The sequence below is a fragment of the Furipterus horrens genome, unplaced genomic scaffold, assembly GCF_987537825.1.
Source record: "Furipterus horrens unplaced genomic scaffold, mFurHor1.1.pri manual_scaffold_10, whole genome shotgun sequence".
Classification (NCBI taxonomy): Eukaryota; Metazoa; Chordata; class Mammalia; order Chiroptera; family Furipteridae; genus Furipterus; species Furipterus horrens.
This window is the reverse complement of record NW_028327180.1, coordinates 74761756-74774279: the sequence shown is the minus strand read 5'-3', so window position 1 is coordinate 74774279 and position 12524 is coordinate 74761756. Positions and strand designations below refer to the sequence as shown.

The following is a 12524-nucleotide window of genomic DNA, read 5'->3' as shown; positions in this document are numbered from 1 at the left end:
TCTCTCTAAAAATAAATAAATAAAATCTTTTTAAAAAAAGAAAACCAGCAACAGAAGAGGAAAATGTGCTTGTGAGACTAAGAAGCAGACAAACTGGCAGGAGGCACCCTACATTCTGAGGGCATGAACAGCAAACTTCCAACAGCCAAGTTTCTGAGGACAGGCTCTGTGTAGTCTCTTTCACCACTGTAGTCCCCATGCCTAGCACAGGGCTTAATTTGTAATCACCGAACAAAGGAAGGAAGGAAGAAATCCCCTCCCCACCAAAGACAGATGTGTCTTTTGGATGACGTGGACTGAACCAAGCCCAAATTAGTTGAGTCTGCTGGAAGCTAGGTACTAGCCACACATTCCAGAACAAAGACCACCTTGTCCATTAAGTACCTGGAGCCTATGTACTCCAGGGCCTAGCCATACTGGTCAGCCTCTACCTGAAGTACCATACTCTAGACCGTGGGACTAGGAAAATATTAATAAAATTTAACTCAGAGGCATGTGGGTCAAATGCCTCTCAGAGTCAGGCAGGGATGGATATAAATGAGTGCAGTGGGCCAGGCATAAAGCAACAGGGAATGGTAGAACTGTAAAAACTGGAGCCCTCCTGCCTTGACTAAGGAATGCAGCTGCTACTCCACTGGTCCACCACTGCCATGAAGGCATTCAACTTGGAAACAGAAAACCAGATTTTTATGTGAAATTTTCTAAGAGGACCAAACTAAACGTCTATAAGCTTTAAAACCGCAACTCTTGCTTTAGTGTATGTATTAACCAGGTAACTCCTGGCAGTTGTGGCTGTCAGCAAGCAACCAAATTTTCATCATCAAGAGAAGCAGGCAGGTGGAGATGGAAGAGGGTATAGGGGGAATAAATGGTAATGGAAAAAAATACAACAAAAACTAACTTTAAAAAAGCGAGAGAGAAGCAGAAAAAGGCAAGAAGAATGGTGATAAGAATATTGCAGAAAGCCGTTCAAAATCTAGGCAGGACTAGTGTTCGTTCTGATGAGTAAGAGTTGGGAAATCCTCTCTTTCTAGATTTCTTTAGTAAGGTTATCAGAGTAGGTTCAAGAAGGATTACAAGGAGAATGATGAACCACTGAGCCACATTACTTCAAGGCTTATGAAGGCCACAAACACTTCTGCAACAATCCTGTCGCAGCTCAAAATGTTTTTTGGCTTCCTTTTTGTTCTCCCTTTTGAACCAGATGTTAAGCGCCACACACACACACAAAATCTGTCATTATTTTACAGCATACCTCAGTTTTTAGTGGGGATGATACTAACCTGAAGCTCCCCTGTTTGATCAGCTCACTCTGTTCACCAAATCTGGCTCAGAGTGACTTCAGACTATTCGCCCAAATCACATCTGGCAAGCACTGAAGAAGGTTTAGTCATATGAACATACCATAAGTTAGACAGTCAGTTCAAAAGAGGACTTCTATAAAAGGTTTTGAGAAAAAGCAGCATCAAAGGGGTGAAGTTGTTATGGTAATAGTAGCTACCATTTACTAAGCCCTTACCATATGCCTGGCACTGGACTAAAGTGTCTTCCATGCCTCACAACTCAGCCAAGTTCCTCCTGTGAAGCACATACTTTTATACCCATTTTCCAGATAAGGATGGATACAGGGCCTGTGCAAAATCACAATGCTTGGAAAAGCAGAGCAGAGATTTAAGTCCAGGTCTGCCTGGGCAGTGTCCTGAACAGGAAAGACCAAGAGGTAAGAGAATACAGACAGCCCTTAGTCAGCTCTGAAGTAAATCCTGTGCTCTGGTGCCCTCCCAGCTGGCTTCTCAGGGCTCCCTTCCATGCTGAATCCTCAGCTCTCTCTTCTCCCTGTCACAATCACTCCGAATACCAATTTCCTCTCACTGACTGGCAAGAAATCCCAGCTGAGGCATTAGCTGACAACAGCTTACCATGTCCCACTTCCTTGCGCTTGTATCTGAATAAGAGATTCTTAAAGATCAAAAACTTCAAGATCCAAGAGAATGAATGAATCTCTAATGGTAGGCTGGTAGATGTTGTGACAAAAACAGACTACCAAGACATTCTGGGACAGATGTGTGTCTGACAGAGCCCTAAATTAAACCTCAGAAGCAGCCAACCCCTTACTAAAAATAATAGCTCACATTTATTAACCACCTATTCACCTTACTGTTCCAGTCCCAATGCTAGGTGCTTATATATATTGTCACATTTGATCTACACTAAAATCTTAAGAGGGAGGTACCAACCCTGTTGTATAGATAAGACAACAAAACTCAGAAATGGTCAAAGTGCCAAAGTAGATGGCAAAAGGGAGTTTACCAAAGGTCTGTGCTCCTTCCACTAGGTTCCACTACCTCCTTCATCACTCATCACTTTTTGATGAGTGGTGCCACCTACCAGGGAGGTGCCACAGCAAGAGCCAGGAAGAAAGGATAGCTCCAGATCATACCTAATACACACAACCAACCCTCCCTGGGTGGCCACTAACCTTCACAAATGCCCTTGGGGAGAACAATTCCAGGTCTCCAGAAACATTTGCCTAAACTTCAGGCTCTGAAAAAAGGATCATGACCACCCCCACCTCCCCCACCAGCCATCTTCACCATTGTGAAGGTGGCTGGCTACATAATTTGGATTTTAAATGCCATCAGGGCAGCAATTTTTATTGTATGAGAGAAAAGATGCTTTAACTTCTACTTGTGCTTAGCACATGATGAAAGATTATGACAAATGGATACAGCTTAGGTACAGACATAAGGATAAAAGCAGCTTCTGTTGATGAAAGTCAGTATTAAAATTTTTCTGAGACTAGACTCAACAGAATTAATATAAATGGACCAGAATAATTATGGCTCTGAAAGCTCATCTATTTGGTTGGACTGTTTTCCAAAAGGGACTTACTAACACACGGTCCTTAAGTAAATTCATCAGCACGCTTTTGTTAATTGTGCATCTGCCAAAATTCACAATGGGGAGAGCTGCAGGCTGGAGTTGGAGAAGAGGAAACAGCCCTGATCCCCTCACACACTTGGGCACTTTCTGGGTCAGGCTATGCCAAAAACAGCCCCAACTCTCATGCTGTGGCCAGTCCCACCCTCAGAGGTGAATGGGCTCTCATTCCCATTGCTCTTGAAGAAGAGGATAAAAAACCAGTACCAACAAGGGCTTAGAGAACATTAAAAGTTCAAAAGGATTCGTGACTGCTAACTGCGGTCTCTCCTGCTCCACAAAGTGGGAGAAATGCAGAGAGAAAACAAATGACTTCAGAGAGAAAGTGGAAGTTTGCCATGAGCCAGAGGTGAACCTCAGCTGAGCTGGATTGTTATTAAATTCATCACAGTTGTCATTTACACTTCAAGGCCCTTCTGCTCCAAAGCCTCCAGCACTTTACCAAACATTGAGTGGGAACACCCAGGGTTGGGGAAGATGGCCAAAGGGAAGGTGAGACTGTCAGAACTGATAGTCAAGGCTTCCCAAGGGAGGGGAAAGAGAGGGCATTAGGGCCTGGTCAAGGGCAGGCTGTTGCTGAGGCAGGCCAGGAGAAATGGGACCAGGGGCTTTAGCATGCTGCAGCCAGGCCAAACTCAGAACTTGCTAGGGCATTTTGCTCCTGCCTGTGGCAATGAGAGAAACCCTAAACCATGAGGTCTAGGTTAATAAAGAGAGGCCTGGAAAGAATAGGGAGAAAAGGACAGGGAAAGACGATACTGAGATACAGACAGACTTGAGAAAGCACAGGAAGACAGGAGCAGAGGAAGAAAATGTCTTACTTGGTGCTGCTGACCACACAGGCACCCAGCTCTTGGGGAAAATCCTCACCTTCCCAGCTCTGCCACAAACTGGCTATATGATTTTGGCCAAGATACTTAGCCTTAGTCTCCTCATCCTCAAAATGAATATAATAATTATAGTTGTTGTCTTCCAGGGGAAAAAAAAAAGTTATAGTTGTCTACTTCATAGTATTGTTGAGGGGATTAAATGAGGAGATATATAAAGCACTTAAATAACAATGTCTAGTACATGGTAAGCTTATTATTATTATGAAAAGTATTATTATTATACCATTATCATCATCATACTTTCCTCAGAGAAACTGTACCATGAGTTTTAAACAGAGTCCAGAGGACTCCAGGTTAGAGAGGAAAAATACACAGACTTCATGACCCAGCACTGGCCACATTCCTATAAGAAAAATAAAAGCTCGCCCCACTCCCACAGCAGCCTGGTAGCATAAAGGCTTTTTTGAACCCAATAGGGATCCTTCTTATAATAAGATACTTACTGGGTTCTGATGACTGAAGCAGAAGGTGAAGCAAAAGGCCATCTGTAGCCCAAGCAGCATGCCCAGAGGAGCCATCCTACATAGGAGCAGGCCCTGGGGAGGCATAGGGAGACCTGATAAATGTAAACACAGAAAACAGAAGCTCAACAGGAAGCTCAATGCCTGATCCCCCAGAATTGTGATTCCATGATATCACATGTTCAATGAATGTCAGACATTTCCCAAATAGAGGTATTAGAGGTCTTCCATCGCAGGGGGTAAATCAATGTGAATGAAGCCTTCATCTCCCATAAGGAGTCCAACCACCCAAAGGAAGACATGCGTTTATTGGAACTGAGCCAGCCCTGGTCCCTTTCTTCCTCATTATCAACTTGATAACAATTGTACAAGGTGGCATTAGCTATGGTAAGAAGAAAGGGAAATGAACCACTCGATCTGTGTGTGGACAGACATGGGCCCAAATCTGCATAAACCTTTATAAACTATTAACTTCTAAACCATATCTGCAGTTAGACATGAAGACAGATGCTATCAGCATCCCCTAAACCAGCAAGAGTCAATATTCTCAAGTCACAACGCCTTTCACATCACTTTTCAAACAGCCAAACAAATCAAAGTGCAGGCCCTAGTAGCTATTAAAATTAAAATGACACAAAGATGAAATGATATCCCATGGTCATGGATTAGAGAGTTAATAGTGTTAAGATGACAATACTACCAAAGCAATATGCAGATTCAATGCAATCCCTATCAAAATTCTGTTTTACAAAAATAAAGAAACCTACCCTAAAATATATTTGGAATTTCAAGGGACACAGAGGAGCCCCCCTGCCAAAAAAAAGGTTGGAAGACTCACACTTCCTGACTTCAAAATTTACTACAAAGCTATAGTAATGAAAACAGTGTGGTACTGGCATAAGGATGAACATATAAAACAATGGAATAGAATTCAGAGCCCAGAAATAATCACAAATATGGTCAATTATTTTCAACAAGGATTCCAAGAACATTCGATACAGAAAGGACAGACTCTCCAACAAACCATCCTGGAACAACTGGATATCCCATGCAAAAGAATGAACTGGACCCTTCCCTTACACCATATACAAAAAAGTAACTCAAAATGAAACAAAGACTTATATTTAAGAGACAAAACTCTTAAAAGAAAACATAAGGAATATCTTAATACCCTTAGAGTTGGCAATAGTTTCTTAAATATGACACTAAAAGCATAGGTGATAAAAGAAAATAGATAAATTGAACTCCCATCAAAATTAAAATTTGAGTGTGTCAAAGGACAGTACCAAGAGAATGAACTTCCGGTCAAGATGACGGCGTAGGTAAACATGGCTCACCTCCTTACACAACCACAGCAAAAATTACAACTACAAAACAACTATCACCCAGAATCATCAAAAAATCAAGTTGTACGAAAGTCCATCAACCAAAGAATTAAAGAAACCACATTCATCCAGAGAAGTAGGAGGGGCAGAAACATCTGGAGATATGGAATGGGCAGTCCTACATCCATGTGTGCTGGATAAAAATCGGGAGTGATACCTCAGGAGCAAAGGATCCCAGCCCCACATCAGACCACCCAGCCCAGGGATCCAGTGCCAGTAAAATAAGTCCCCATTAACTTCTGGCTGTAAAAACCAGTGGGGATTGGAACTATTGTAACAATATAATCAATAAAATATACTTATAAAAAAATTAAAATTAAAATTAAAAAAACAGTGGGGGTTGGGGTGGCAAAGAAAACTGCATGATTCTCAAACATCTCCTCTTAAAAGGCCTGCAACAGACTGAGGACTTAATGCAGACTCACTCCCTCAGGGCTCCAGCACTGGGCATCAGCTAAATGGGCACCAGTGGCACACAGGGAGAAACAGAAGAGTCTGGCATCAGGGCAAATGCTGAAAGACAGAGTCCTCCCAGACAAAATTCCAGAGGCCAGGCAGCAACACTGTCCCCTTTCTGAGCCCTCCCCCACACAGAGCCACAGAGCAGGGACAGGATAGCAGAAACTCCATCAACCTGGTTCACACAGGTTGCCCTGCCCTAACAATTACCTAAGGCTTCACCCCATCCAACTCACCAGTGGGCTTTTCTACAATAGGCCATGCTACTACAACAGGGAGTCAAAGCAGCTCTATCTAATAGAAACAAACACAGGGAGGCTGCAAAAATGAGGAGACAAAGAAATATGGCCCACTTCCAGCCAAGATGAAGATCTAGACAGACACACTGGGTCTCCCTCTACAACTAAGAAGGAATACAACTACCTCAAAACTAGAGACAACCAGAAGTTCCAGAAAATCAAGCTGCATGGAAGTCCAACAAACAAAGATATAAAGAAGAAATACTCATGCAGACAGGTAGGAGGGGTGGAGCCGGGGCAGAAAGGACCTGGTGTGGTAGCAGTGGCAGCAGGGGTGGAGGCGGTGGTGGCAGGCCAGCAGAAAGTGCAGTCATGCATTTTAAAAAGTAGGGACACCAGGGGAGCGTTCTCAGCTCCTGACCAGACCATGCATGCAGCTCACGGTCCCAGCGCCCGGGAAAATCAAGCCTCATTGCTTCTGAGTGTACAAACCAGTGGGGGTTGGGGTGGAGGAAGAAAATGCCACTTTCTCAGCACAATCCGCTTGTTTAAAGGGCCCCCATGGACATAGAACATCTGCAGACCCACCCACTCTGGGAATGATGGCCAGAGCAACAGCTAGAGAGGCGCCAGTCCCATACGAAAGTGGGAGAAGTGCCTAGAAAAGGGGCAAGTGCTGAGCAAGTGGCATTGTCCCCTCTGACCCCTCCCCCAAATACAGTGCCACAACGTGGTGAAAAGGGTCACCCTGTACTGAGGAATACCTAAGGCTCTGCCCCCTACAATGTAACAGGAGTGACAGCTCTACCTAAAACACAAAGGCAAACAAACACAGGAGCCTATCAAAATAAGGACACAAGCGAGAAGTATAGCCAGAAGGGGGAATGGATCAAGGTTCCAGTAAGAGAACTAAATGATGAGGAGATAGCCAACCTAACAGATGCAGAATTCAAACCACTGGTGATAAAGATGCTCACAGGCTTGACAGATATGCTTGAGAATGGCAAACACATAAGGGAAGAAGTGAAGGCTATCCTAAGTGAAACAAAGGAAAATCCACATAAAACCGATGGTGAAGGGAAGGAAACAGAGGTTCGAATCAATGATTTGGAACATAAAAAAGAAAAAAACAGTCGACCAGTACAGAATGAGGAAACAAGAATTGTAAAAAATGAGGAGAGGCTTAGGAACCTCTGGGACAAACTTTAAACATGCCAACATCTGAATCATAGGGGTGCCAGAAGGAGAAGAGGAAGAGTAAGAAATTGAAAGCTTATGTGAAAAAATAATGAAGGAAAACTTCCCAAATTTGGTGAAGGAAATAGACATACAAGTCCAGGAAGCACAGAGAATCCCAAACAAGCTAGACCCAAAGAGGACCACACCAAAACACATCATAATTAAAATGCCAAAGGTTCAAGATAAAGAGAGAATCCTAAAAGCAGCAAGAGAAAAGCAGAAAGTTACCTACAAAGGGATGCCTATAAGACTATCACCTGATGAGGGGGAGCAATGGTGGAAAAAGTGGGACAACTGTAATAGAAAAATAATAAATTTTTTTTAAAAAAGACTATCAGCTGATTTCTCAAAAGAAACTTTGCAGGCAAGAAGGGACTGGCAAGAAGTATTCAAAGTGATGAAAAGTGAGGATCTAAAATCAAGATTACGCTATCCAGCAAAGCTATCATTTAGAATGGAAGGGCAGATGAAGTGCTTCCTAGACAAGGTGAAGCTAAAGGAGTTCATCATCACCAAGCTATTATTATGTGAAATGTTAAATGGACTTATTTAAGAAAAAGAAGACCAAAACTGTGAACATTATAATAACAACAAACTCACAACTATCAACAAAACTAAATTTAAAAAATAAAAACAAAATCCAACTAAGAAAACCAGAATAGGAACAGAATCATAGGTGTGGGGATCATTTGGAGGGTTATCAGCTGGTAGGGGGAAAGGGGAGAAATGGGGAAATCGTGCAGGGATTAAGAAGTATAATTGGTTGGTACAAAATAGACAGAGGGAAGTTAAGAATAATATAGGAAAGGGTGAAGCCACAGTATTCATATGCATGACCCATGGACATGAACTAAGGGGGGTGGGATTGCTGGAGGGAATGGGGGTACTGGGCATAGGGGAGCAAAGGAAAAAAAATTGGGACTACTGTAACAACATCATCAATAAAATATACTTTAAAAGTAACCAAAAGAAAAGCCTTAAAAAATTTCAGCATATGTCAGTATTAGCCCAGACCCTTATAAAAGGTTTGTGTACTAATCACTCAGCTTCTATGCACCTTATTAGGCAATTTACTCAACAGAAGCTTACCTGAATTAATTATAGGGGAACATCTCCTAAGAGTATGGTGTTTACCTTTTCTCTTTCCTATTTCTCCCACACTCCTCCAGGTTTCACCTCAAGAAATTGGTCCTGTGACATGGTTGCAGTGGGACCAAAAGCCCTGCCTGCACCCACTCTCAGAAGTTATTACCCCCTTGCCCAGCCCACCCCTTCTCAAGGGCAGACGGAAACTTTCCCTAAGGACATCTGGAACCATGAAAGAAAACAGCCCTGCTGGACCAGCACTGTGCTAAAAAAGCACAGCCAAATGGAAAAGCAAAGGCTTGCGTGCTATAAATAGCTGCTACACTCACCCAGCAGCAAAAGCCTTTGCTTTCTGCCAGCTTCTCCCTCTTTTTTTTTTTGGTCGACAAAATGGACGGGCTGAATGCCACATGAGCTTCCCTCAGCAACCTGGCTCTCTGGGGCACCAATCACACTGAAAGACAGGGAATAAGTTCACAGCATGGCACTAGGTTCTGGACAGGTGCCTGGCCATGCCTGGGTGTGAAGGAGGTGGGGGGGCAGAGAGGATGAGGATGAATGAGGGGCATAGGCTGCCACATTAGGAGTGAGAAGGGTGGAAAGGGAGATGGGTCCTAAGCTACCATTCTTATCCTGCAGCCTTGGCTGTGGGAAAAAGGGAATAACAAAATGGAAGTGAGGGACTCACAGCATTATGAGGACAACATACAGTAAGAGAGAACAACGATTATTCCAAAATCCACAGGTTTCCCTTCCCCTACATGAGACTGTTCATGTGTATATGCATATACAATACATGCAGAGTGAGATGCTCCCTCCTGGTAGTCAGGGATAAACACTGAAACTGGTGCTGGGGAAAAAAGATGAGGAGGAAGAGATAAATGAAAATAAAGAAGTCAAGGGCAAAGAAGACCAATCAACAGGAGCAGGAGGCCCAGAAGGGATGGAGGAAGAAGAGGCTAGGGGCAGCTGATGCACAAACAGCAGCTTCCCCACTCCTGGAGTGGGAAGAGGAGTGAAGGGAGAGAGAAATGGCAGCTTCTACAGGGTTCCCAGCACCTCCATCTCCCAGCACATACACTAATGCCCTCAAAAGCATTTTCTGCCAATACTAAGAATGAGAGATGAATTACAAATGGATCCTTCATCTCCCCCCAATCATTTAACACGGGCTGCATACCTGACCAACTTATTAGCTCCATATGTTTTTTCCATGAAACAGGGAGAGAACATGGAAGGTGGGGAGGTGTGTGGGGAGAGACCTAGGAGAAGTGAAGCTGGGTGAAAGGTGTGAGACGGTTTCCCAGGCTTTGCAGGGGCACCCAGAGGAGGACAAGTGCAAACTCTGCAGCAAGCAGGCATGGGTAACGGTGTCCTCTGTCCTCTTATGGCCTGGCCTGCAGTCATGCTACCTGGTCTCCTCCTTATTCAGGATGTGGCAGGTAGAGAGCAAGCAGACATTGTTTTTCCTGGGCTTTATGCTGAACCTGGGAGGACAGGGGTAAAGAGGGAAAGGGGAAGTGGCACACAGGTATGTTCTGCCAGGATGGCCACCACCTCAAGCAAAGACCTGGGCAGCAAAAGCAGCAAAAAAAAAAAAGCCTCAGACCCTGACATAAATAAAGCTGAAGTCAAGGCAACCCATGAGGCACAGGTTGGCACACTCAGACTGAGATTAGTGCCCTCCCCAAACTACTTGCCACCCACCAACCCTGGGTTCAACTGATCATCTGTCCCTGCACACCCTGCAAATAAACCCTCCTTGGCTCTCAATGGAGGACAGACTCACACCTTTACTTTTACATTCTTCTTCTGACTTAAAATACTATCTTTCAGTCCAAGAAAGGTGAACATATTTCAATGTTACTTAAGTATCTTTGAGTTTTGGGGCAAAAGAGATAAGGTATTTGAGGTGCCCATTTTCCTAACAAAACTGGCCATTTGTAGGCTGTACCTCTACTTAAATTAAGGTTGGACGCTCTCAGCAATCTATATTGCCAGCTTACCACAGGCAGAGCAGATGATAGAGGTGCAGGAGAAAGGCCGCCTGTGCACTGGGTAGCCCTTACTTTCCTTGGTGCCTCATGTCCTCCACTCAACTCAGACAGGACTGGGGGCGGGTACTGAGCCCAATGTAAATAACTTGTCTTCTCTCATGGCAGGAAAGGATGCAGAGAGCCAACAAAGGAAGGAAGACTGGGACTGCTGGCAAGCCCCATGCACAGTGACTACTTTCCAATCTCAGGGCCCAAGCACAGGGAAACAGGAAACGGTCACAAAGATCCTCAGTTGGCAAAGCAACCTCAGCAGCCTGCCTAGGAGCACCTGGAACTCCATCTTATAAAATGCTCAAGTTACTTTTTTTTTAAAGATTTTATTTATTTTTTAGAGAGAGGGGAAGGGAGAGAGAAAAGAGGGAGAGAAACATCTATGTGTGGTTGCCTCTTGCATGCCCCCATCTGAGGACCTGGCCCACAACCCAGGCATGTGCCCTGACTGGGAATCAAATGGATGACCCTTTGGTTCTCAGACTGGTGCTCGATCCACTGAGCCATACCAGCCAGGGCCCTAAAATGCTCATGTTCTTAACCTTCACTGTATACCCATGTATTTGTTTCCCCAATTATTTTGGGAAAGGTAAAAGAACAAGAATTCCTACCTTTATCTTATAAGGAGAGAACTAAAGCAAAAAGATAAAAATTGAACAGAAAGCACAGTACAGTCATACCTCGGTATTTCTCAGCTACAGAACTCATCAAACCCTGTACTCGTCACATTTTGAACAGAAAAATGTTTCAGCACTCAGCACTTGCTCAAGGCTCGTCGCACTTGCTAAGACTTGTATGAGTCACTATGCTGCCCCACAGGAAAAAATGCTTCAGCACCCGTTGCCGGCTCACCACTGGGCGCCCCTCTCACAATGAAACACAGGTCAACACCTGTCTCACAGTAGCTCCCGAGCAGTGCAGAACTCCCACATATTCATCATTACTCTCTTGTTCTTTTGTGCTTAATTAAGTGCTAATCATGGGTCACAAAAAGGTCAAGAGTGACACCACTAAGCCTAAAAGGCAGTGAATAAGAATCATAATCAAAAAGAAAAGAGAGATTGCAGCTAAGTACGAGAATGGTGTAGGTAAGACTGATATCGCTCTTATGTTCGATGAGAAGGTATTACAATCTCCACGATAGTGGGAAACAAGGAAGCGATTAAAGTAGCAAGTGTTGCTAAAGGTGCAACGTCTGTGAGTAAGCAACATTCACAGACATTGAAAGAGGTTGAAAAATTGCTTTACATTTGGATTAATGAAAAACAGTTAGCGGGTGACAGCATTTCTGAGGCAATAATTTGCAAGAAAGCTAGGCAACTGTATGCTGATCTGTTAAAAGACAAGCCTGGAACAAGTGGGGAGAGCACTGAAGTGTTTAAAGCCAGTCATGGATGGTTTGATAAATTTAAAAAGAGAACTGGCTTTCCTAGTGTGGTGCGGCCTGGAGAGGCAGCCAGTGCCAACAAAGAAGCTGCTGAAAGCTATGTTACCAAGTTTAGGGAGTATGCAGAGGCTGACAGTTCTGTCCCCCAACAAGTGCTTAACTGCTACAAGACTGGTTTGTTCTGGAAGAAAATGCCCAACAGAACCTACCTCACTCAAGAGAAGGCTTTGTCAGGGCACAAGCCGATGAAGGACAGGCTGTTATTCTGTGGGAATGCTATTGGGGATTTAAAACTTAAGCCTCTACTAGTATATCACAGTGAAAACCCGCAAGTTTGCAAGAGAGAGAATGTGATAGAAAGCAAGTTAAGTGTGATGTGGAGGGCTAATA

At 43.9% G+C, this 12524-nt stretch overlaps 1 protein-coding gene across 2 annotated transcripts in view; it reads right to left on the bottom strand.

Moving 5' to 3' along the window:
• The window catches only part of SIL1 (SIL1 nucleotide exchange factor), a 243134-nt gene that overhangs the window by 178180 nt on the left and 52430 nt on the right, over window positions 1-12524 (bottom strand). The window contains exon 2 of one of the 2 annotated variants that reach the window (XM_090288228.1): window positions 4274-4386. In XM_090288228.1, coding sequence (XP_090144354.1) covers window positions 4274-4378 — 105 coding nt within the window. In that variant the 5' untranslated portion in view covers window positions 4379-4386. The remainder of the gene's footprint in view (window positions 1-4273; window positions 4387-12524) is intronic. The other variant, XM_090288229.1, reaches the window with a different exon arrangement.